At 39.9% G+C, this 24,018-nt stretch overlaps 1 protein-coding gene across 1 annotated transcript in view; it reads left to right on the forward strand.

The window, feature by feature from the left end:
- Nucleotides 1–17,036, forward strand: part of SPMAP2L (sperm microtubule associated protein 2 like) — a 44,731-nt gene extending 27,695 nt beyond the window's left edge. Inside the window, exons 5-9 of the mRNA XM_044387638.3 lie at nucleotides 1,988–2,125; nucleotides 6,909–7,023; nucleotides 13,237–13,368; nucleotides 15,519–15,694; nucleotides 16,922–17,036. Of these exons, the coding sequence (XP_044243573.2) occupies nucleotides 1,988–2,125; nucleotides 6,909–7,023; nucleotides 13,237–13,368; nucleotides 15,519–15,694; nucleotides 16,922–17,036 (676 nt within the window). The remainder of the gene's footprint in view (nucleotides 1–1,987; nucleotides 2,126–6,908; nucleotides 7,024–13,236; nucleotides 13,369–15,518; nucleotides 15,695–16,921) is intronic.
- Nucleotides 17,037–24,018: the final 6,982 nt, after the last annotated feature.

Below are 24,018 nucleotides of genomic sequence, written 5' to 3' on the forward strand. Positions count from 1 at the left end.
TTTCTCAGGAAGTGGGTAGTTAGTAAAGTTGACCATAAAGTCTCCATTGCAACTACCCAACTCCACTATTGTTGCAGGAAGCAGTCACAGACGTTATGAAAACTGAGTATGTCTGTGTTCCAATAAAACTTTAGAATTTTTGCATCTATGTTTATGAGGGGTTATTAGTCTGGATTTTTCTTATAGTGTCTTTGTGGTAATGTCTTTGTTTCTTGTAATGCCTTTACTTGTTTTTGGTAATTCTGTCCTCATAGAATCAACTGGAAAATATATAGAATTGGCATTTCTTGTTTATGTATTTCATAGAATCTACAATGAAGTCATCTGGGTCTGGAGTTTTTTGGAGGGAAGATTTTTTTAATTTAAGATTTTTTATTTAAATTCAATTTAATTAACACATACTGTATTGTTAGTTTCAGAGGTAGAACTTAGTGATTCATTAGTTACATATAACACCCAGTGCTCATTACATCACGTGCCCTCCTTAATGCCTGTCACCCAGTTACCCCATCCTCCGGCCCACCTCCCCTCCAGCAACCTTTAGTTTGTTTCCTAGAGTTAAGAGTCTCTTACTGTTTGCCTCCCTCTCTGTTTTCCTCTTATATTATTTTTCCTTCCCTTCCCTTATGTTCATCTGTTTTGTATCTTAAATTCCATTAGATGGGTGAAGTGATATGGTATTTGTCCTTCTGTGACTGACTTATTTCACTTAGCAGAATACCCTCTAGTTCAGGTTTTTTTTTTTTTTTTTAAGATTTTATTTATTTATTTGACAGAGAGAGACAGCCAGCGAGAGAGGGAATACAAGCAGGGGGAGTGGGAGAGGAAGAAGCAGGCTCCTAGTGGAGGCGTCTGACATGGGGCTTGATCCCAGAACTCCGGGATCATGCCCTGAGCTGAAGGCAGACGCTTAATGACTGTGTCACCCAGGCGCCCCTCTAGTTCAGGTTTTTAACTATAAATTCAATTTATTTAATAGATATAGGGCTGTTACGAATTTGTCAAAATAACGCTTGTTAAGTGAAGCATGGGATCACAGTTCAACAACAGACCTTAACAGAAATTGAAATAGTGAAGTTCATTACTCACAGATCCTGGAAGTACCTGGCATGCCTCGAGGAGTCATGCATGGAGGTTAAAACAGTGCAGAGAGAGGCAGGACCTAGGGCACATGTCTTATTAGGGCTGCAGGTGGAGTGCTTTGGAGTTCCTAGGCCAAAGCCAGATTGGTCAATTCAAACAAAAGAGCAGAGCTTTGGTAAGCTCCTTGGGACTCATATCTAAAGGATGCATAAAGAAAGGAAGGCATTGGGAGTCAGGAAGGAGACTGTTGGTTGCAGGGCTATTGGCAAAGTCGTATCAGGAATGTACATTTCCTTATGACTCGGTGGACTGGTATCTAGGGCATGTGCTTGTGAGATGGGCTAAGGTCAGTTTAAGGTGCCTGGAGGCTGCTTTGTCAAACAAAATGAGTGCTGCGGCAACAAGACCATGGAATTGCTTAGTAAACTCTTGACAAGGGCTCTTCAGATTGTATCTTTCCAAATGAGCATTGGTAGTTCGTGTCTTTCAAAGAATTTATCTATTTCACCTAAGTTTTAAAATTTGTGGGCATAACCTTGTTCATATAGCCTTTTATTTTCCTTTTAATATCTGTGCAATCTCTAGTGATTATCTCTGAGAGACTAAGAAGGTATTTGGTTTTAAAAGCAGCAAATTTTCCCTTTTCATTAGTTACTTTTTGGTCTATTTAAAAGAACGCAATTTATTACAGAACCTTTATTTTGGAATAGGATATTAGAAACCAGCTGGAACTTGATGGCTGTGACCATTCCTGATTTCTCCCCATGTGGAAAATAGCTCAGTAGTAAAGGGATAAACTGTCATACCTGCTCCTAGGCGTAGAGTTGGGGGTCATTGTTGGAAATTACTGTTATTGGAATTCATACTCGTTTCACTCAGTTCTTTTCTTTTCTACAACTTTCAGGCCTCAATATTACTACAACTGCGGCAGAGAGTCTGTAATCTGGGAGATCCCTTCTCCTGCACTGTTTAGCCAACCCTCCAAAAGGATCCAGAAGCTGGCACTGCCCAACAGATTCAAGAAAGAATGTCTAATAAATAGGTAGAATACCTTGATAATCTCCATAAATTCTAATCTAATTTGGTTAAACCTCACAATGTTTTTCTTATTTTAGTGTATGTAGTTTCATAAACTGGAAGTCCACTTGCATTTCAAAGGATCAGGGTAAAAACTCAAATGTATGCAGCAACTGTAGGTAACCAGAGGGTCATCACCAGTAATTACATTTGTGGGGTTTTTTGTTTGTTTTTTTAGAGAGAGTGAGAGAGAGAGACAGCATGCATGAGCAGGTTGGGACAGGGCAGAGGGAGAGAGAATCTCAAGCAGCCTCCATGACTTGGAGCTCGATCTCACGACCCTGAGATCATGACCTGAGCTGAAATCAACACTCAGACGCTTAACCGAATGAGCCACCCAGGCGCCCCACCAGTAATTACATTTGACTCAAATTGTGGTGAAACTAAAATTCACTCTGAACTTACATTGTCAGCCAATTAAAAGGAAATATGCAAATGAAACATTGCAAGTTTTTTCAATTTGTAGAACTTGATGTTTCTCTTATGTTTCTATGACTTTTCAAATGTTTTTCTTCTTGCTTTGAATGCTGAATTTCTCCTTGTCTTTAAAAGACAGCTTAGGTGGTACTTCCACATGGGAGCTAAGGCTGTGATGTAGTTGTTGGGAAAATGTTAAGTTGCATTAATGGAATATGTATGGTGTACAATTACAAGGAGGTGATAGTACTATGTATAGTACTTTAGTCGAGACACATTAAGTGTATGTGTCCACTTATGGATGTTATACCTTAAGAAACTGATACTAAATTTGAGACTATTCAGAAGGAGCTGAATGAAATGTTGAGGCCTCTGGAAACTACGTTACATGAAAAATAGTTAAGAGAAATGACATGTTTAGCCTAGAGAAAAGACCGAGGAAGTAGTGATAGCTGTGCTCAGATATTGAAAGGGTCAGCATCTGAATAAGGAAAAGGAGGTAGAAGTAAAATTACTTTGTGTTGATCCTAGAACTAGATCTAGAACAAAGAATTTACAGAGCAGCAGGGGTCAGCTAGGTGTAGGAAAATCTTTCTGACCAGCTCTCCAGTAATGGAAATGTTTATTGGAAAAGTCAACTGCCACCTTCACCCCAACCCCTGAAAGCACTTGTTCAAGCACAGCCTGGAATGACGAGTTTACATGGATTTTAGAAAAGACTCCTACATTCAGAGAGAGAATTGAACTGGACAACTTGGGTCTTTTTCCATCATAGATTCCAGCAAAAGAGGCCCAATTCCTCACACAAAATTTCTTTGTTTCCTTATTTATCAGTTCATTCAACAAAATCTGGTAATTTAGTTAAAATGTACATATAATTTGATATTTATATATCTATATTCATTTTTATTTTTAAAATATCTGTATTTATAATCCAGAGGAATACTTAAAATTTAAATTAAGCTAATTAACATATAACGTATTATTGGTTTCAGAGGTATAGGTCAGTGATTCATCAGTCTTATATAGTACCCAGTGCTTATTACATCATGTGCCTTCCTTAATATTCATCCACTGGTTACCCCATCCCCCCACCCACCTCCCCTTCAGCAACCCTCACTCAGTTTGTTTACTATAGAGGGTGGGGGCAGTTAATTGTTTAATTGCTATAGAGTTTCACAAGATGAGTTCTGCAGATGGATTGCACAACAATGTGAATGCACCTAACACTACTGTACTATACACTTAAGAATGGGTAAGATGGGGGATGTCTGGGTAGCTGAGTTGGTTAAGCATCCGACACTTGATTTCAGCTCAGGTCATGATCTCATGGGTGTGAGATCAAGCCCCACATTGGCCTCCATGCTCAGTGGGGAGTCTGTTTGAAGATTCTGTCCCCCTGCCCCCTCCAACTTGTGCCCTCTCTCTCTTTCTGTCAAATTAATAAATAAATCTTAAAAAAAGGAATGGTTAAGATGGTAGATTTTATGTTATATGTATTTTACTAAAATTAAAAATAATAAAAGAACAAAATACTTAACAAAAGAAGTTCAAGACATGTACACTGAAGACTACAAACATTGTTAAAAGAAATCAGACTTAAATAAATGGAAAGACATTTCCTGTTCATGGATTGGAAGTCTTAATTTTGTTGTGATGGTGACTCTCTCCAGATTGATCTACATATTCAGTGCAATCCCTATTGATATTCCAGCTGCCATTTTTGGTGGAAATTGACAAGGCAATTCTAAAATTCATATAGAAAAGCAAGGTACCAGCATAGCAAAAAACAATCTTGAAAAAAAATAATGAAAACTTATTTATTTATTTATTTATTTATTTATTTATTTATTTATAAAGATTTTTTATTAGAGAGAGAGAGTGCGCACATGAGTGGGGGGAGGGGCAGGGGGAGAGGGAGAAGCAGGCTCCCCACTGAGCAGGGAGCCCCAATGTGGGGTGCTATCCCAGGATCCTGGGATCATGACCCAAGCTGAAGGCAGACGCTTGACCGACTGAGCCACCCAGGTGCCCCTGAAAACTTATTTAAAAGCTACAGTAATCAAGACAGCATGTTACTGGCGTAACAATAGACATATAAATCTATGGAATAGAACTGAGAGTGCAGAAGTTAACCCTTGTATTTATGGTCAATTTATTTTTGATAAGACTGCCAAGACAATTTAATCAGGGAAGAATAGTCTTTTAAACAGATAGTGCTGGGATAACTGGATATCCAAATGAAATTGAACCCCTACTTCACACCATACACAAAAATTAATTTAAAATGGATCACAGGGGCACCTGGCTGGCTCAGTCAGAAGAGCGTGAGATTCTTCATCTCAGGATTGTGAGTTTGAGCCCCACATTTGGTGTAGAGATTATTGAAAAATAAAAAAAATCTTAGGGGTGACTGGGTGCTTAGTTGGTTAAGTGTCAGATTCTTGATCTCAGCTCAGGTCTTGCTCTCAGGTCCATGCTGGGCATGGAGCCTACTTAAAAAATAACAATAATAAAATAAAATAATTTTTAAACTTAAAAAAAATAAAATGGATCACAGACCTATAAATATAAGAGATAAAATTATAAAAAGCCTTAGAAAAAACCATAGACATCAATCTCTGTGACCTAGGCAATGGTTTCTTAGATATGACAACAAAAACACGTGACAAAAAATAATAAATTGGATCTCATCAAAAGTAAAAACTTTTGTGCATCAAAGGACACTATCAAGAAAGTAAAAAGATAACCCACATATTGGGAGAAAATATTTGAAAATCATATATCTGATAAGGGACTAGTATTCAGAATGTGTATATATATATATATAATTTTTAGAACTATACAAAAAAAGTCAACACAGTTTAGAAAATGGGCAAATGATTTGAATAGACATTTCTCCAAAGAAGACATACAGATGAACAAGAAACACATATGAAGATGCCAAATATCATTAGTCATCTTGGAAATGCATATTAAAATGACAAGATACTACTTCAAACCTTCTAGAATGGTAATAATAATAATAATAATTAATAGAATATATGTATTGGTGAGGATGTGGAGAAACTGAAGCCCTTGTACATTGCTGGTTGGAATGCAAAATGGTGCAGCTTAAAAACTGCTTTTTAGCTCCTCGAAATGTTAAGAATAGAGTTACATGATCAGCATTCTATTTCTAGACATGTACCCAAGAGAATTAAAAATATATGCTCACACAAAAACTTGTGGAAACAGCTCAAATGTTCATCATGGATGAATGGATTTTAAAAATGTGGTAAATCATTTGATGGAATATTATTCAGCCATAAAAAAGAATGATGTACTGATACACGAATCCTGAAAATATGCCAAGTGAAGGAAGCCAGACACAAAAGGCTACATATTTGTATGATTCCATTTATTTGAAATTTCCAGAATAGGCAAACACATAGAAAGAGAAAATAGATCAGTGATTCTGGGGGCACAGGGTTGGGGAATGAAATAATGGAGAAGGACTGTTTATCGGTATAGGGTTTCTCTTTGGGGTGATGAAAACATTCTGAATTTAGATAGTGACAGTATTTACACAACTTCGTGAATATGCTAGAAACCACTGACTTGTACACTTCAAAAAGGTAAATTCTATGGTATGTTAATTATGCATCAGTTTTAAAAGCTAACAGACTATCCCTAGAGGGAAATCCTATATTTAGTTGTGAAAAACTTTTTTCATATTAGGTTTGTAGGTTTGTTGGTTGGTAGGTTTTTGTACCAGGAAAGGGATATGTGGGGACCAGCCTATGAAAATGGGCCAAGTTCCTAGGAGTTACGATCAGCACTATCTCAAACTGCACTGCAGAGGAGACTGGCTATCACAGAGGGGTCCTTGGTAGTGACTGGAATTTTTATCTCAGGGATTTAATACGAGGTTTTGGTAGGAAGTGAAGTGTTTTTTAAATTGCAAGTCTCAACCCATCGGTGGATCGTGAATTTGATTCCAGTTTTTTTTTTTTAATGAAATCAAATGAAATTTAAAAAATCAGAATACCTTGCTCAGGGCAAGCATTGTTTCATAATAACTTTGTTTCAGATACATGTGCACGCGCATGTGCGCGCACACACACAGATTTACATATACTATATCACAATATAACTTCTTACTGTGGATCATAGTAAAAAAAATTTTAGGAAATACCAGTCTGGTAGAAAAAACACTAATGATTATGGGAAAAGAGGTTTCTGAGATAGGAAAAATTACACATAATCGATCAGAGGTTGAGTACAGTAATGAAAAATGCAGTTATTTTTCCTCCAACAATTATAATATTTCATGTTCCATTTGCATATAGGCCCTACAGTGATTACTTAACAAGAGATTCTCTTCAAATCTCTTTTCCTTCTTCCCGGATATTACAACTCTCAATAGCCAAAGCCACAAGTCCAAACTATGTTCCTCCAAAAAGGGTAAGTGGGTCCATGTGAAAGAAACACTTCCTGATTGATTTTGTAACAACACGTTTATAACTGTAACATGCTCTTCTCTTATTTCTAGATATATTTTACTTTTCTCCCTGTTTATTTTCTCCTCTCATCAAATGAACTTTTCTGACTGCCTCCTCTGTGCCTACTGTGTCACTTAGGATTTGATCAGAGACGCAGAACAACAATGCAGAATTAGACCTTAAGCAATTATGGAAGCTGACAGAGAAGTACATGGAAGGCTGTTTTGGAAGTTGGAACTTGGGTCTGGTTATAAATCTAGAAGCAATGAGAGATAGTAGGGTTAGGTCAGCAGTTACCTAGAAGGTATCAACTTCAGGGGAACCTATTCCAGGTTCTTCAGGCAAGGGGACTCTAACCCGTTCAGGCAGGGGAAGAATGGCTGATTGTATTGGTAAGAACGCTCAGCAGTATTTATGGGCTTAAAGTCCCCAGCTTTGTTGGAATCTGCCCATATATCCCTATTCCAATTTTCAAGGTCCTATTCCCTCCCAACCATTGCTCTAACTTTAACATAGGAGACCATACAAATTTGGTAATTCAATTTGCACTGTAATTAACCCACTCACAGAATTAGATTGTGAGTTTGGTTTTCAGAATTTTCAGCCCTATGACCATAGAATATAAGGGTTTCTTTTAGGGAAGTTACAGAAACTTTCTGGTCCCTTACTGAGACATTAAGGAGGGAACTTAAAGGCCTGAGCCAGTCATTTCTTAATTCACTTTCTCTAGTGCACTTAGAAACAACCAATTAGGGACTCCTGGGTGGCTCAGTCGGCTAAGCATCTGCCTTCAGCCCAGGTCATGATCTCAGGGTCCTGGGATCAAGTTCCCTATCAGGTTCCCTGCTCAGCGGAGAACCTGCTTCTCCTTCTGCCTGCTGCTCCCCCTTCTTGTACTCTCTCTCTCTCTTTCTCTAACAAATAAATAAAATCTTAGAAAAAAAAAAAAGAAAAGAAACAACCAACTAGTCCCATTATACTTCTTTATTTCACTAAAATAATTTCTGGCAGCAGCTGCTTGGTCACCCAGTCTTGCTTTTTGTTTTGCCACTGCATGCTATGGACTACCAGTATTTTTTTTTTTTAACTACTGGCAATAGGATCATTAAGTGACCTTTAAATCCAATCAGCTCAGAAAACAAATTCCAGGTAATTTAGAATCAATATAGAGAACCAATTCTTCAAGTTGTGATTTGGTTATCTGTTGTGTCATACCAAAGCACCCCCAAACTTAGTGGTGTAAAACAAGCATTTTATTACACTCAAGGATTTCATGAGTTAGAAGTCTTTCAGTTGGGATATCTCTAATGGCTTGGTTGTCTGAAATGGTAGGGGATTGAAAGTTCCTTCACACCTACCTTAGTCAGCTAGGGCTGCTGTAACAAAGTACCAGAGACTGGGTGGCTTGAAAGATATTTATTTCTCACAGTTTTGGAGACTGAGAAGTCCAAGATCAAGGTGCCACCAGATTCTCTTCTTGCTGAAGGTCCTCTTCCTGGTTTGCAGATGGCCACCATCTTGCTGTGTGCTTACATGACTTCTTTGTGTGTGCACAGAGAAAGAATTCTTATCTCTCTTCTTATAAGGACACCAATCCCAATATGAGGATTCTACCCTCATGACCTCATCTAAACCTAATTACCTCCCAAAGGCCTCACCTCCTAATATTATCACATTGAGTGTTAGGACTTCAACATACGAATTTGAGGGGGACGTAAACAGTCTGTCCATAGCAACCTCTGTATGTGGTGCCTAGGCTGATATGACTTAAAGGCTAGATGCAGTTGGGAACATTCACAGGAGCACCTTCATGGGGCCTCTCTATGTGGCTTAGACTTTTCTCAGCATAGCAGCTGTATTCTGAGAAGGAATATTCTAAAATGGAGTGTTTCAAGTTTGAGTATTCCAAAAAAACTGGGTGGAGGCTGCATTTTTTTAATGCTTTGGCCTTGGAAGTCACATGTCACTGCAGTCATACTCTGTTGATTGATGCAGTGACAAGTCTGGCCAGATTCAAGGGGGCAGGACACAAACCCCACCTCTCAATGAGAGAAGTGGCAAAGAATCTATAGCCACTTAAGAAAAAACCTTGGAATCCTTGAGCATGGCTTTTCTATACAGAAAAGACTGTTCAGAGGTATGCTCTTGATTTAAATAATTAACAGTCCATTTTTTAAAATATTTTTTTATTGTATTATGTTAGTCACCATACAGTACATGCCTGGTTTTTGATGTAAAATTCGATGATTCATTATTTGCGTATAACACCCAGTGCACCATGCAATACGTGCCCTCCCCACCACCCATTTTTAAATTTTAAATTAAAAATCTATTTCTTTCCTAGGCTTTTAAATTTAGCTGGCAAGTTTTATTACTCTGTTTATAATTCTAGCAGTTTTTAGCAATGACTTTGAAAAGTCCTGAATAATGTTTGACTTGGTTTCTAAATGTAATCAAATACCTTCAAATAATTTTAATTATATTTATTAATATTTTAATTTGATTTCTTTTTTAAGCATTCTACTTCAGCCATCTACATTAACAAACAAAATTTCAAATATTAAATAACTATTTAAAAATCGAATACATCAAATTTATAAATATGGTAAACTTAAAGTTTCAATGTTATCAGAATGACATAAACATAAGATTTCAATTTAATGCTGTAAGTCTAAGTCAAATACTCAATTATACGTTTCAAGTTGCAGTTATAGGGTGATCACTCTAACAGGCCAAATTATCTTAAAAATGGACATGCTTTTGTTTTGTTTTGTTTTGTTTTGTTTTGTTTTGTTTTGTTTTTAATAAGCTCTACACCCAGTGTGGGGCTCAGACTCTCCACCCCAAGATCAGGAGTCACATGCTCCACTGACTTAGCCAGCCAGGTGCTCCCATGCACATGCTTTTAATTTTAGTAATATACACATATTTTTTATTTTAATGATAATTTCTAATTTACTGAAAAATTGCAAGAATTAACATTTTGTTCCATTTGTTTTATCATTCTCTTTCCTCCATGTGGGGTATGAGTATGTGTGTGTGTGTGTGTGTGTGTGTGTATTTAATTTTTTTCCTAAATCATTTTTGAGAGATACAGACATCACACACCCATTTTCCTAAATACTTCAGTGTTTATTTCCTAAGAACAAGATCATCATCTTATGTAACCACAGAATTATTATCAAAATCGGGAAGTTTAATTGATAAATCTACTCCATGTTCCATGTCCAAATTTCATCAGTTCTTGCACATACGTATTCTTTTTTTTTTAAAGATTTATTTATTTATTTATTTATTTATTTATTTATTTAAGAGAGAGAGAGAACAGGGGGAAAAGGCAGAGGGAGAGGGGGAGAGAGAGAATCTCGAGCAGACTTCCCGTAGAACACAGAGCTCCATCTCACAACCCCAAGATCATGACCGGAGCCAAAATCAAGAGTAGATGCTTAACCAATGGAGCCACCCATTGCACATACTTATTCTTAATACAAAGTATTAATTCCATGATTTTGATTCTCTTAACTTTTTTACAGTTAATACTGAATCTTCCCAGAGTTTTAAAATACACATGCCCACAAAGGAAGCCAATTTACTCTCACAGGTACATTAGGTTACTTGCACCAGAGACTTTGGGTGGATGAACTGTAGAAGGTCTTTTTTTTTTTTTTTTAAGATTTTATTTATTTATTTGAGAGACAGAGTTTGAGAGAGAGAACACGAGCAGGGGGGGAGGGAGAAGCAGGCTCTCCACTGAGCAGGGAGCCTGATGTGGGGCTTGATCCCAGGATCCCAGGATCATGACCTGAGCCAAAGGCAGATGCTTAATGGACTGAGCCACCCAGGCACCCCTGTGGAAGGTCTTTTTACCTCTGTGAATGTCATACTGAGTCTCTTTTTATGGGAACTTTGTCAGAGACTACAAAACTTAAGAAGGGTTGGTTTCATAGTTCACTTAGTTCATATCCATCATTCTCTCTCTACTTACAGATGTCCACAGCTCCTATTCAGACTAATCAACCTGTATAGATTTTAAAAATCTTTGACTCAAGAGATTTTGACTTTGAAGATTCTGTTTTTTTTTTATAACTTTGAAGACTCTTATTTTATATTTAGCAGATACCTTTGAGTATTGACCACCTGTACTCTGCATATCTCACATGGCTTTGTCTAACTTACTATCCTAATTTGTAAGGTCATTTTACCAACATGTCCCTCCCCCATCATTCTCAATCTGATTATATTCTGAGAACAAAAATTTGAGAAGTAAAGTTACCAGATTAAGGGTATGAACATTTTTGAGGTGATTCATATATTATCCCAAAATGTGTTCCAACAAAAGTGATTTTGATTTACATATTCACTTGCATTATTTGGGCTGACTTTTACATTACACTCTTGCCAACATTAGATACTACTTATTTTACAAAATATTAATTTAAAAAATACTATCTCATTAATAAAAACACTTTAATTTCTCTGATTATTAATAAATTTAATAGTTCCCAACATTTATTTACCTGTGTAGTTTTCTTTTATAAACTTGTCTATTCGTGGCTTTATTTTTCTATTGGTCTGTATATTTTTAATTGATTCATAACAGTTCTTTACATATTAGAGATATTCTTCATCATATGTATTCGTATTTTTCCTAGCAACCACCTCAATCAAGATACAAAACATTATTCCCAAAATTTTCTTTCTGTTTCTAGTCAGTTCCACTCTACCCCTGCCCTAGAGTTAACCACTTCCAGATTCCTATCACCATAGATTAGTAGTATTTCTTATTCTTTGTAGGTTTATGTAAGATTTATATTATTTCTTCCTCTTAAATATTTGTTAAAATTTACCACTGAAGCAATCTGGGGTTAGTGTCTGTACAATTCCATGAAATACTAATTAATCATTTCCAATGAATAAAGCTTTGTCTCCTATCAGGCTCTGGGAAAATCAAAGAAATATATGACAACCACTGTTTTCAATTGAGGCTTATAATCAAAAAAGAAAATAAATCATTCATTTACTCAATTCATTAAACAAGTATTTCTTAATTATATAATACAGGATATGACAAGAATAATAAAATAGTTCCTTTCCTTAAAGTAAATTTCAATTTAGAAGAAACCATAGACCTATAGGTAAATAATTAAGTTTATTTGATACTTATGAAAGAGAATAAATAAAGCATTGAGAAATATCAGAGGAAGAGTAGGAAAAATCCAAGACAAATTCTCTTCCCAGGGAATTGTGCAGACAGATAGGACCTTAGGTTTGAATCCCAGCTGTGCAACTTAGTCACTATAAAAACTTAAATTTCTGAACTTCGTATAGTACCTAGTTTCTCCATGAGTGAAATGCAAATAAAAGTGATACCCTAGGTGAGAAATAAATGAATATTAGTACATGTAAAATGCTGTCAGCATTAGTATCATCATTGTCTTAACACAAAAAGGGATTTGCAGCATACCTTGTTTATTATTTTTCTGCCCACAGTTAAAACCCTATTTTATTTCCAGTTATTGATTATATTCCCTCTCAAAGTCTTCTGGTAAATTTTGAGTTTGAATACTAGTAATTGAAATAGAAGACCATGTAAGTTGAACATATTTCCACAATTCAGATAGTGAGAAATGACTTGGGGGAACAACACAGCATTGTCTATGGAGAATGTGATTCTGCCTTTCTTCCTCTTGGCTTTGGTTTCTTTTTCTTACCTGTTCCAATTAGAAGAGAACCACTTGAATTCACTTTAAGTATGGGGATTTGTGATAATATGAGTCCCAGTTTCCAAAAGGCAAAAGTAGTTAAGAACAAAGCAGAGCTCTCCCCATTACAGTGTTCTCATGTAGTAGGCCTGAGCCTTCCCTCTTGGCTGAGTTTTTATTCCACAAATTAGCATTACCATTTATCCCTTAGTCAATATGTAATGTTGCCATTTCCTCCCCATCTTTAGTTTAACTGTAAGTTTCTGAAAAGCTGGGCTGGAGTTCATACAACCTAGTTTGAAAAAGGTGGAAATTGATCCTTTCAGCTATGATCATGGTTACTGCAAGACTCATCCTTTCTACTGGATTTGTGGAGAAGTCTGGTCCAGAGGCCAGACAGTTCTTTGTAACCTTGATGGAGATGGTGTTTATTATTTGATACTTACAGACCCTATTTTATTTTTCTTCCCTAGATTGAAACCGAGATTTCAGTTCCTGCCCTGAATGCTGTTGCAACTCCAAGAACTGTAGACCTTGCCCACCCAAGGATCAAGATAGAGGGTCTGTGCTTTGAAAGAGAACGAAGTGAACTGCCCATCCGTCCTGTAAGCCACCACTGCCTTGGCATCCTTCACCTCACTTTTTGGTTGTTCCTAGGGTGCTATTTTGCTATTATAGGGCATAGGCCAAAGTCACTGGGAAAGATAATCTTGAAAGAGTGGTCTGTGGCATGAAGGAAGACCTAGCTGCAAGATATGTAGAGAGACTAGGGATAGAGGGCGAAGAGCATGGGCTTTGGAATCAGTAAGAGCTGGGTTCAAATTCCAGCCTCACCACTAGTTCTGTGATGTTGTGACAATGTTCCTGAGCCTTATTTATTCATTCAAGTACTTGAATGCCTACTGTATGCCAGCCACCATTCCCAGTGAAAATAAGTAAACAGATAAGATAATGTCAGGTAGTGATAAGTGCGACGAAGAAAATAAAATAGGAAATGATTGACTATGGGTGAGGGTGGGGAATAAGCTACTTTGTATATGGTACTCAGGGAAGCCTCTCTAAGGAAGGGATATCTGGTGTGAAACCTGAGTGATAAGAAGGAGTCAGCTAGGTGAAGGTCTGAGAAAAGAATATTCTAGTAAAGGGAAGAGCACGTGGCAGAGTTTTAAAGTTGGGATGATTTTGAAGTTGGATGGAACAAGATGAGCAAAGAGATTATAAAGTTAACAGGTTCCTACTGGGAGGACTGTTGTGATTTGAAATAATAGATAAGGCATTGGTGCTCAACACAGAGCCTGGCACCTTCAGTGGCTTCCCTCCCTCTTCCTCATTGACACTCCCCTCTATTCATTGTCGTGGCAAATTGGTGCCCGTCCCCGTTGAGTGTTCGGTAAATATCTAATGACCATATTGCCAAGGAGGTTGGATAAATTTTACCCTCTAAGAACTGAGGATGCAATATGGAGTTCTGTTAGGAAAGAAAACTAGCCTGGGATTCAAAACCCCTCAGGAGAGCATCTTGAGTTTGCTAAAGGGACTTGCCTTGTGACCCTTGGAAAATAACTTTATTTTCAGTTTTTTGATATATAAAATTGAGGGACAGTTATTTTTCTTTAGTTGCTAGGTTTGTTTGGGAGTTTATAAAAAATCTTGTTAAAAGTGATACCACTGCAGATAGTCATACTCTTAGAACCCAAAACAAGTCTATACCAGTGCAAAACAGTACTTTAAGGGCTACGGAGGGGTATTTGTTATCCATCGTGATTCTTTTGAGTGAGCATTTAAGAGAGAGAATAGGAGCTATATGTCATCCTTCCAGCTTTACCAATAAAGCAGCATAGTAGAAGGCAACCTGGCAGGTGCGATTTTCAAAGTTAAGACCAGAAGGAGTTGATCAGTCAGTCAGTCAACATATATTCCATGCCAGTTATGCACTTATTCTAGCTTTTGGCAAACATGTACTTCTTTCAAGAAGTTTATATTCTAGTGGGGAGAAGCAGACAATAAACATACCAACAAAGAGATAAGTGAGCAAAGTGAGGTGTTGGTAAGTGCTATAAGGAAGATTGAGTAAGTGTATTGTAGCGGAGGGTTACCAGCCAGGTGGATGTCTCCTGGATGGTGAGGGAAGATGTCCTTGAGAACATGATATTTGAGTCTTGAATGATGGAGAGGCAGCCATGACAAAGTTGAGGAAAGAGGATTTCAAGCAGAAGAACTAGCAGGTGCAAAAGTCTGAAGGTGGAAAGAGCTGGGCCAGAGGGGCCTTGTGTGGCAAGGATCGTCATGATCAAGGTGGGGAGGGGAGGGAGATGAGGTCAGAGGAATGGGATAGCAGTCAGATCACGTAGGGCCTTCTAGGCCACAGTAAGGAATCTAAATATTGTTCATAGCAAAATGGGAAACCGCTAGAAGGTTTTAAACCCCGAGAGTGACATAATCTGACTTGAACTTCAGAAAGTACGTACCTCATAGGGTTATTATGATGATTAAGTGGGAATAAAATAGGTGCCCTACTTAGAACACTGTCTGGCTTATGGAATGCACTCATTAAAATACTCATTCTCTCCCTCAGTAATTGGTATGTGAAGGCTGGATTGTAGAAGCAAACATGGAAGCAGGGAGACCAGTGAGGAATGTGCTGCAGTAATCCAGGAGAGAATCCTGGATGGTGATTCAATTAGGGCCATCACTGTAGAGAGAGGGAGATGTGAAAATTGGGGTATATTTTTGTATCTTTTTGCTTCCACTATAGATATCCCGTGCTGCCTTGCTATACAAACCTAGCCCTCGAATAATTGCTCTAGCTAAGCCCAGGCCTCTTCATCAAGATTATCTACCTGTCCGTGATGCTCACTGGCCAGTGTCTTATGCTGCTATCCATTGCAAAATATCTCCCAGAATTCAAGAACTAGCTAATCCAAATACAAGGTATGTCAATTTATCGCTGAGATGGGACAGGAAAGCTGGGGGTGCTAGGGAGAGGGAAAAATTAACCTAATAAGACCAATGAAAATAATCGTAGAAATACAAGAAATTTTCAAAAACCTCTCACTTGTTACATTAATTGTGACAAATCTATGGTCTTACCATAAATATAAGGCAGCAGTTAAAGGGTTAGTGGACTAGTATTGAAACTTAGATCTGGGAAACAACTCTGTAAGGGTGGATATGGGATTATTTATCTAATGTATTGTTAAGCGAAACAAATTACATAACAGAGCACACAATGCTAAGAATGCTCTAAGAAAATAGGTATGTGCCATATATTTGCTTGCATGTGCCTATAATATCTCAGAAGAGCATGCAAGAGGCTAGTAACAGTGCTTACTTTTGGGGGGCCTAGGGAACTGGGGTGGAAGGAAGATTTATTTTTTATTAAATAGGGCTTTTGTGTTTTTCCATGTTTTTGCATCATGTACATGTATGACCTACTTGAAATAAATAATACATTCAACAAAGCAGAAATGGACTCTAATTCCTGTTTACTTTTTAGAAGATTTCTTAACTTGCCTGAACCTCAGTTCATATTGTTTCCTTCATGAGATAATGCCTGATCCTCCTTTCTAAGCATCATCAGAAAAACCTAGGAGAAACTGAAAAAGTCATAGAAGTCTTCAGCTCAGGGAACAGGGATTATGTTCATTCTTATATAATATTTTTAAATTTTTATAATGTGTTTTGCCTTCAACACCAATGAAACGAAGGTTTCATTGCTCATTGACAAAGGAAAGGGAGGAATAAGACCAAGTACTCAGGGTCTACCCTGTGGCAGAGTTATTATTTGGTGGTAAGGTGCTAAGGGTGGGAACTTAAAAAATTTGATTTCTTTAAGTCCACCAGAGGACTGCTGGGCTTGTTTTAACACTGCCAGATTATTGAAAAATTTCCAGAATTAGCTTTTTGTGGAAAGAGCCAAGGCTTTGGAATCTGATAGATACATGAATCTGGATTTGACTACAGGTCATTTTTATGACTTCCCTGAGCCTTCATGTGCTTATCTGTACAATGGGGGTATGACACCTGTTTCATGGGGCACTTATGAAAAAGCAAAACAGAATAATATTGTAGAGCCTACACGTAGTGGATGGTTGAGAAATGTTAGTTCCATTTTCTGTTCATTTTTTTTCAGGTTGCATTCTTTTTCCCCCATTTCAGGTCTCCTGTGCATATTATATATTACGATCCAGATGTCTTCAAAGTCAAGCCGGCCGCTTTGAAAACACAGTGTTCTCCAAGGATCCACAAATTGGCAGAACCTCTTGTGCGTTAAATACAGAAACCACGTCAGTCAGACTCTAGTTATGTGTCTAGAAAACATATTAGGTGACTTAGTTCCCTACTCTGGTCCTGTCACTTTGAATTCCTGCATCCCCCAAAAACCATAGAGACCCCCAGGGAACACCACTGTGACCATTGAAGAGCAATTCCCGCCGTCACCTGTAGTCGTGTCTTTAGCAGATTTGGAGACTCGAGCACGCAATAAAAGAGAAACCGAGAGCCTGCCTTCTCCTTGCCGTGTCTCCTCACCAGCATCTCGGCCATCTCATTGCTCTGACTGACCTGAAGGAACACTTCCTTATGTTCGCCGGGTTTGTTCTTCTTTTCCTGGAGAGATCCACATTCCCCCAGCAGCTGCTCTCTGCTCAGTCCCTGCTCTAATAAGTCCTGGGAATTGAAATAATTCTTTGTGTTGTTTTCCAACCTCCCCTCCTTCACTGAGAAGTAACACTGAAATGGTGAAGCCTTTGGGGATAACTTGAAGTGCTTTTCATAATCTGTCGATTAAATTTAGGGAACAGGTTACCTTAAATAATCACCCCTGCACCAATCTCTGTTCCTTCACTCACGCTGCGTTATTTATCAGGAATGACAGAAAAAGCAAGGTATTTGGTAAGCATTATAATTCTCTGTCAAATTGTGTCTGCCCAGAGTTTTTTTTTTTTTAATTTAATTGTTTTATTCTCTTCATGAATCAGTATTTTACAAATGAAACTAAGTTTTATGACATATCTAGATTTACATGAAAATGAACTTACCTGAAAACAAGTTTTACAGATGGATGAGTTCTATCGCCAATGCTTTGTGTTAAGGAGATAACTAGTATTATGGAGAGGCAATAGTATATAGTAGTTTGAACTTGTGTTTTGGAATCAGGCCGACCTGGCTTAGTCTCCCCCATGGATCATTTGCCAGGTGTGTGATTTTGAACAAATTCCCTAGCCACCGCCCCCACCCCGTGCCTGTTTCTTTGTGTGTAAAATGGGTTCCTGCTGCATTATTATAAAGATTAAGAAAATTATGGGAGCGTCTGAGTGGCTCAGTTAAGCGTCCAACTTGTGATTTCAGCTCAGGTCATGATCCCAGGGTTGTGAGATCGAGGCCCCACATCCCTGCTCTTCGCTGTGTAGGGAGTCTGCTGCTTTCCCTCCGTCTGCCCCTCCCCTACTTATGCTCCCTCGAGTTCTCTCTCTGTAAAATAAATAAATAAATCTTAAAAAAAAAAGAAAATTATGTAATAAAGTATGAATTGGAAAAAATTGTTCACAAATTTAGCTCCTTTTGTCTTCTAAGGGGGGAGTGGCATAGTTCATATCAATGGGAAAATAAATACCTTTATGGCTTGATTCATACATTGAAGGAATGTTTGCTGAGTGTCTTTGCTTTGCCAGGCACTGTGCCAGGCACTGGAGATAGTTACACTAACCCCAACAGATGTGGGCTCTGCTCTCATGGACTGTTTAGCCAATTGGGAGAGATGGATGTAATTCAAATCTTCACAAATGTAAAATTACAGCAGTGGCAAAGTGCCATGACAGAGAGGTAATAATGCTATGAAATAACAGAATAGAGAACTCTGACTCCCTTGGGAGGGCAAAGGAAGACTTCTTTAATGAAAGGACAATTGGGCTAGAATCTAAAAATTGAGTAAAGTTAACTAACCAAATGGGATGGGAAGTTAGTCCAGGTGGAAACATGAGTTTAGTGGACATTTGTTGATTTGAGGGCCATCCTGCATCCATTTCTCCTCCTGGTAAGAACTCACAATTTTCTTTTGGAGAATTACTTTGTCTTAATTGTTTAAAGTTTTACTGGTAGTTTTTTTTTTTTTTTAAGATTTTATTTATTTATTTGAGAGAGAGAGCACACAAGCAGGGGGAAAGGGGCAGCGAGAGAAGGAGGAGCAGACTCCCCACTGAGCAGGGAGCCCGATGTGGGACTCGATCCCAGGACCCTGAGATCATGACCTGAGCCAAAGGCAGACGTTTAACTGACTGAGGCAGTCAGGTGCCCCCAGGGCTTTGGATCTTAATGCAGAGTGGAGCAAGGGGGGCGGGTATAGTTGAAGCTGATATTTCCCAGTAGCAGTGCCCTCATGAGACTTCATTTTGCTCCTACCCCCTGTGTCCCTGGAACTACCCTGACCCTTCACCTATTCCTTTGACTCAGGAGCTGCCCATGGCCTTCTAGTAAATCCCCTGTGGCAGGTGGGCAGATGTACTGGGGACTGAAAGAAAGCCAGTTTCGCTCAGAGGTAAAACAGGGTTACACCATGCAAGAGGAGCAGAAGGTTGGGAGTCAGACCATGCAGGGCCCTCGAGGCCATGTCGAAGGCTTGTCTTTGTCCTAAAACCTGTGAGAGTAATTTAAGGATATAATGTAATCAGGGTTGCCTTTTGAAAAAATGTCCTTGGGCAAATAAAGCCAGGAGGAGACAGTAGAGTAGGTAGAGCAGGTTAGGAGGCTATTTAGTAGATCGGATGAAAGATGGAAATAGTTTGGTTGTACCATAGTGGAGATGGAAAGAAGTGACAAAGTTGAGAGAGATTTGAGGAACTGAATTTTATAAGATTTGGTGATGGGTTGGATATGGTGTGGGAGAGAGGGAAGCATTTAAGATAATTCCTGGATTTCTAAATTATGAAACAAGATAGAGGAGTCTGAATATACAAATGGGCAATGGCCTGGCATACATGACAATACAGCTCTGACTCACAACCTTTGCAGCTGCCACCAGGTTGGGAATCTAAACCACAAGCTCTGTAGCAATTAGCCCAGAAGGGTCAGGTTCTGGTCAATGGTCCCTACTGGTGCCTATTTTTGCCCCCACCTCCAACTCAGGGCCAACCAGAGAAAGCCAAATATACTCCCTAAGCCTGTCACACAGGGTGCCCTATTTCTAGTTAGCTCGTCTCCAACTTCCCCACGCCAGCAGCCTTTAATCAGAGCATACCCAAAGCCGCCTCCATGTCCCCTCTAAAGCTTTAACACTCCTCTGCCTTTGAGTCTCTGCCAAATGCAAGCGAGGATGGCTGACGCTGACTCACAACAGCAAGCTCTAAATAAACAGAGGGTGTCCTCATTTGGGTGATCTTTATTCCACAATTTATCCCTTCACTAGGAGAGGACCAGAGAGGAGAGCAGAGTAACGTGTTCAGTTCTGGACACTTAGATTAGACGATGCCTTTGAGATGCTTTGAGCTCAAAGGAGATGCCAGGTGCAGGGCTATATTATGACTTGCATGGCTCCCAGGTGCTTTTGCCTTTCGGGGTTCTTCCTTAAAATAACATGAAAAATTACATTTTATGACTGTTGGTATAAAGATGGACATATTAATATTATATATTAAAAATGTTTTTTGCTGAAAAATTTTTTCCCTTCTCATTTAAAACTAGAACATTTCTGTGAGCTCCTAAAAATGCTGTGAACTCTAGGCCCTGGGCCTGCGGTGCCCAGCCGAACAGTTGGCCCTGCTCAGGTAGGCAGTCTGTGTATGGTCTGTGTTGCTGCGAGTACAGCGGTCTGCTGAAGATTAGCACGTACAAGTCATCTCTGTCAGGTGTGATGGAAACCTGGGCGTAAGAGAAGAGGGACAGGAAGGTGTGAACGCTGACTTGATATTTGCTGATACTGAGGAGTTGCTATTAATTTGCTCAGGAGGGTATTGGTATGGGGATTATGCTTTCAAAAGCAGTTCTTCTGGAGGTGCGTGCTGAAACACTTGCATGTGAAGGGATATCCAGAGTTTGCTTTGAAATAACCCCAGCAAGGCAGTAGACGAGAGTGTGAGCTGATTGTCGAAACTAAGTGATGGGAACAGAGGGTTCATTATAGTATTCTCGCTTGTATTAGATGTGCTTCAAGCTTTACATAATAAAGTGCAAAATGGAAGGGGAGCAAGGATGGACAGCGACAGGTCTCAGCAGAGGCTTGGGGGGCCTGCACAATGCAAAACTCCCCAACACTGTCCTTTCAGTCAGGTCTGCTTTGCTCCCAAATGTTTGGTGTCAGGGCTGTTTAAGGAGGGAAATCAAGGCAACGTGTCTGTATTCCGTGTCCGGAGACAATGTGGAGAAATAGCATGTACAAAAAGCATGTACAAAATGGTGAGTTAATTTATAATTTGGTGGAAGTAGGATTGTGGAGTTATAATTCACTAGGAATAAGGTAATACAAGATAAACGGTACTCTCACCCCACATCCAGGGGAATGGGAGGGACTCAGGACTTTCACCACTCCTCCCTTGAGGGAGGGTTTTCAAGTTAATTCTCTTTGAATGTTCAAGGGTCAGCATGCTTCCATTGACCTCTGGGTTGCAAATGCTTGACACATGTGATGTGAAGAATAAGTGGGAAGGAGAAGATGTAAAGACTTGTTTGTTAACCTGGATTTGGTTGAAGGAAGGACAGTGGTGACATAAATGTTAAATGACTTCCTGCAGTCAGGGAGAGAGGGGGTGGAGGAGGCGGGTCCTGGAAGGAGGCTGCACCAAGTACTAGCTGTGCAACCTCGTACAGATTACGTACCTTCTCAATGACAAGGGATAATTATACCCCTCCTTTCCCTCCCTGAGTTCAGACGCAATTGAGAAACTCAGGCAGATGGAGTTCAAAATAACTCATTTACAAAGGATAAAGCTATGTGGAGAAGGTGATTTTGGTAAACCAAAAGGCTTTGCTAATATACCCCTCCTCCTGAATTGAATTGAAAACCCTCCACAGGGCACTCCTGCCCCCCAGGAGCAGACAGACTGCACTCTGCCCATGGCTCTTAGATCTTCAGAAGGAAGAGATGCACTTCTGGATTCACTAGGAGAGGAGTCACTGATCCCACGGTAGGAGGAAATAGGGGTGGGTGAGGGCAGGGGCAGGAAGTTCTTCTCTAGGGAATTCTGCCTGTCCACATGGAAGAGCTGGGACTTCCCAAGGAACACTGGGAAATAAATGTTCATCTGTAACACCTACCTCATTGGGTTCTTGTGAGGTACTTATCCAGTACATAGTAAGTGGGTTTTGTTTTCTCAATCTTTATTAGTGGTATTAATTAAGAAGCTTCTCATATCTTTCTGGATAATGGAGTTCACTCCCTCTGCTGATGGCCAGTTAAAGTCCCAGTGAAACACAATCTTCTCAAGAGGTGGAGTCTACTTCCCCACTCCTTGAGGCTGGGCTGGCCTGTGACTTGCTCAGACTGAGAAAATGTGGCAGAAGTGACATTGTGTAACTTCCAAGCCCAGGCCTCAGGAAGCCTTGTGACTTCTGCTCCTGCCATCTTTGAATGCTGACATGGGACTGCATGGGAAGAAACCGAGCCTCCTTGAGAGACCACACAGAGAAGCTCAGCCCTGTCAGACCTCACCTCTGGGTCCGTCCTCCAGCTCACACTCTGCTGAGTGCACCCACATGAGGGAGGCAGCAGGACCAGCAGAAGCACTGCCCAGCTAATCTACAGAATTGTCAGGAAAAATATGGCTATTGTTTTAAGCTACTAAGTTTCGGGTTGGTTTGTTATTCAGCAAGAGTTCGCTGAGACAGGTAACAAGCTGGCGGAGCGTCAGACTGATGCCAAGAGGGGTGGGGAGGGGCAAGGGGTTCTGACTGCCGCGGGCTGATTTCCATAAGTTTGTGAGCACGTCCTTGGTTTCGGTCTGCTAAATGAGCAGCAGGCAGACATTACTCCCTCAGGTGTTTTAAGCCCCTTTATCAACTCGTGCGATAACCTGCAACCCACAGCAGGCCTGAGCTGAAGTGACCCATGGTTGGCCAGGCTCCATGAATTGAGGCAGAGGAGTGTGTTGGTCGCTGACAAAGCCAACCCTCCCACCTTACCTAATTCCCCACTCCTCCTCCTGGAGGGTTTTGCTTCCTAAGGATCTATCTGAGGAGGTGCTGGCCCATGGCCTCCCTTGGCAGCAGAGACATATCACTGGCAGTAAGCAGAGGGGGCCTGGAGATACATGTTCTGTGGTAATTTGTGTTGGTTTTTCTTTTCCAGAGGGGCTGCCAGATGGGAAACTTCCCCACCCGCAGCAGCATGCTTCTGCCTGCCCGCTCTCTGTTGCCAAGGCGTGGTCTGCTAGAACTTCTAGGACATTGAGCATCCCGGGCTGGATTGCAAGACAGGGCAGGCATAAGACTGGGGACAGAGAAAGGTGGCTGTGTGCAGTAGGGGAGCAGAAAGAAGCAGTTTGTTTTCAGTGTGTCGCGGGGAGCAAAGTCACCCCAGGATAGCAGGGACACAATGGTGGCGGTCAGGCAGCCACTCTGTGGAAAGGGTCAGAGTGGCTGTGGTTCAGGCAGGTGGACATCAAAGGAGAGCAGGAACAGACCCCAGGTAACACACCTCTTTTTGTGTAGCAATTTAAGCAGGTGGGAGTGCCTCAGGGTTTAGAGAGCTCGAAAGTGCCGCAGTCCTGGCTTCAGCAAGTTTTAAGCATCACCTAGCTCAGGAAGCCATTTTGAGTTCTAGCTTCCATGAGATCATTACCACATGGTTGACCATTGGTGGAGAAAGAATAAGCGACTGTATTGTATGATTTCAAATATACAGGGAGGAAGTCTAGACTTGTGGCCCGGCAGTGTACTTTCCGGAAGAAGAATGGCAGGATTTCAACCCTGGACCCACCACTTACTAGCTCTGTGTCTTTGGTTAAATTAACTAACCTCTCTGGGCCTCAATTTCCTCACTTGTAAAATGGAGGTAAGAATGGTACTGTCAAATGTTTCCCCTCAAAGCCCCACCAAAGAGTTTGTGAATGAGGCAAAGCTGAGTTTATAACTTACTAAGATAAGGGAGATCTCTACCTTCATAGAATGTTAGCCGCATCTAGTAAGGAGAGGGCGGTGGCGAGGTATTCATGAGTTTGGGATCCATTAGGACTGGGCAACGGATTGACAGAGACAGCAAGGCAAGGGTTTGTGAAGGAACCTCTGAGAACTGAGGAGACCAGTGAAATACTTTCAGATCAATAACA

This window comes from Ursus arctos, unplaced genomic scaffold (assembly GCF_023065955.2).
Source record: "Ursus arctos isolate Adak ecotype North America unplaced genomic scaffold, UrsArc2.0 scaffold_9, whole genome shotgun sequence".
Lineage (NCBI taxonomy): Eukaryota > Metazoa > Chordata > Mammalia > Carnivora > Ursidae > Ursus > Ursus arctos.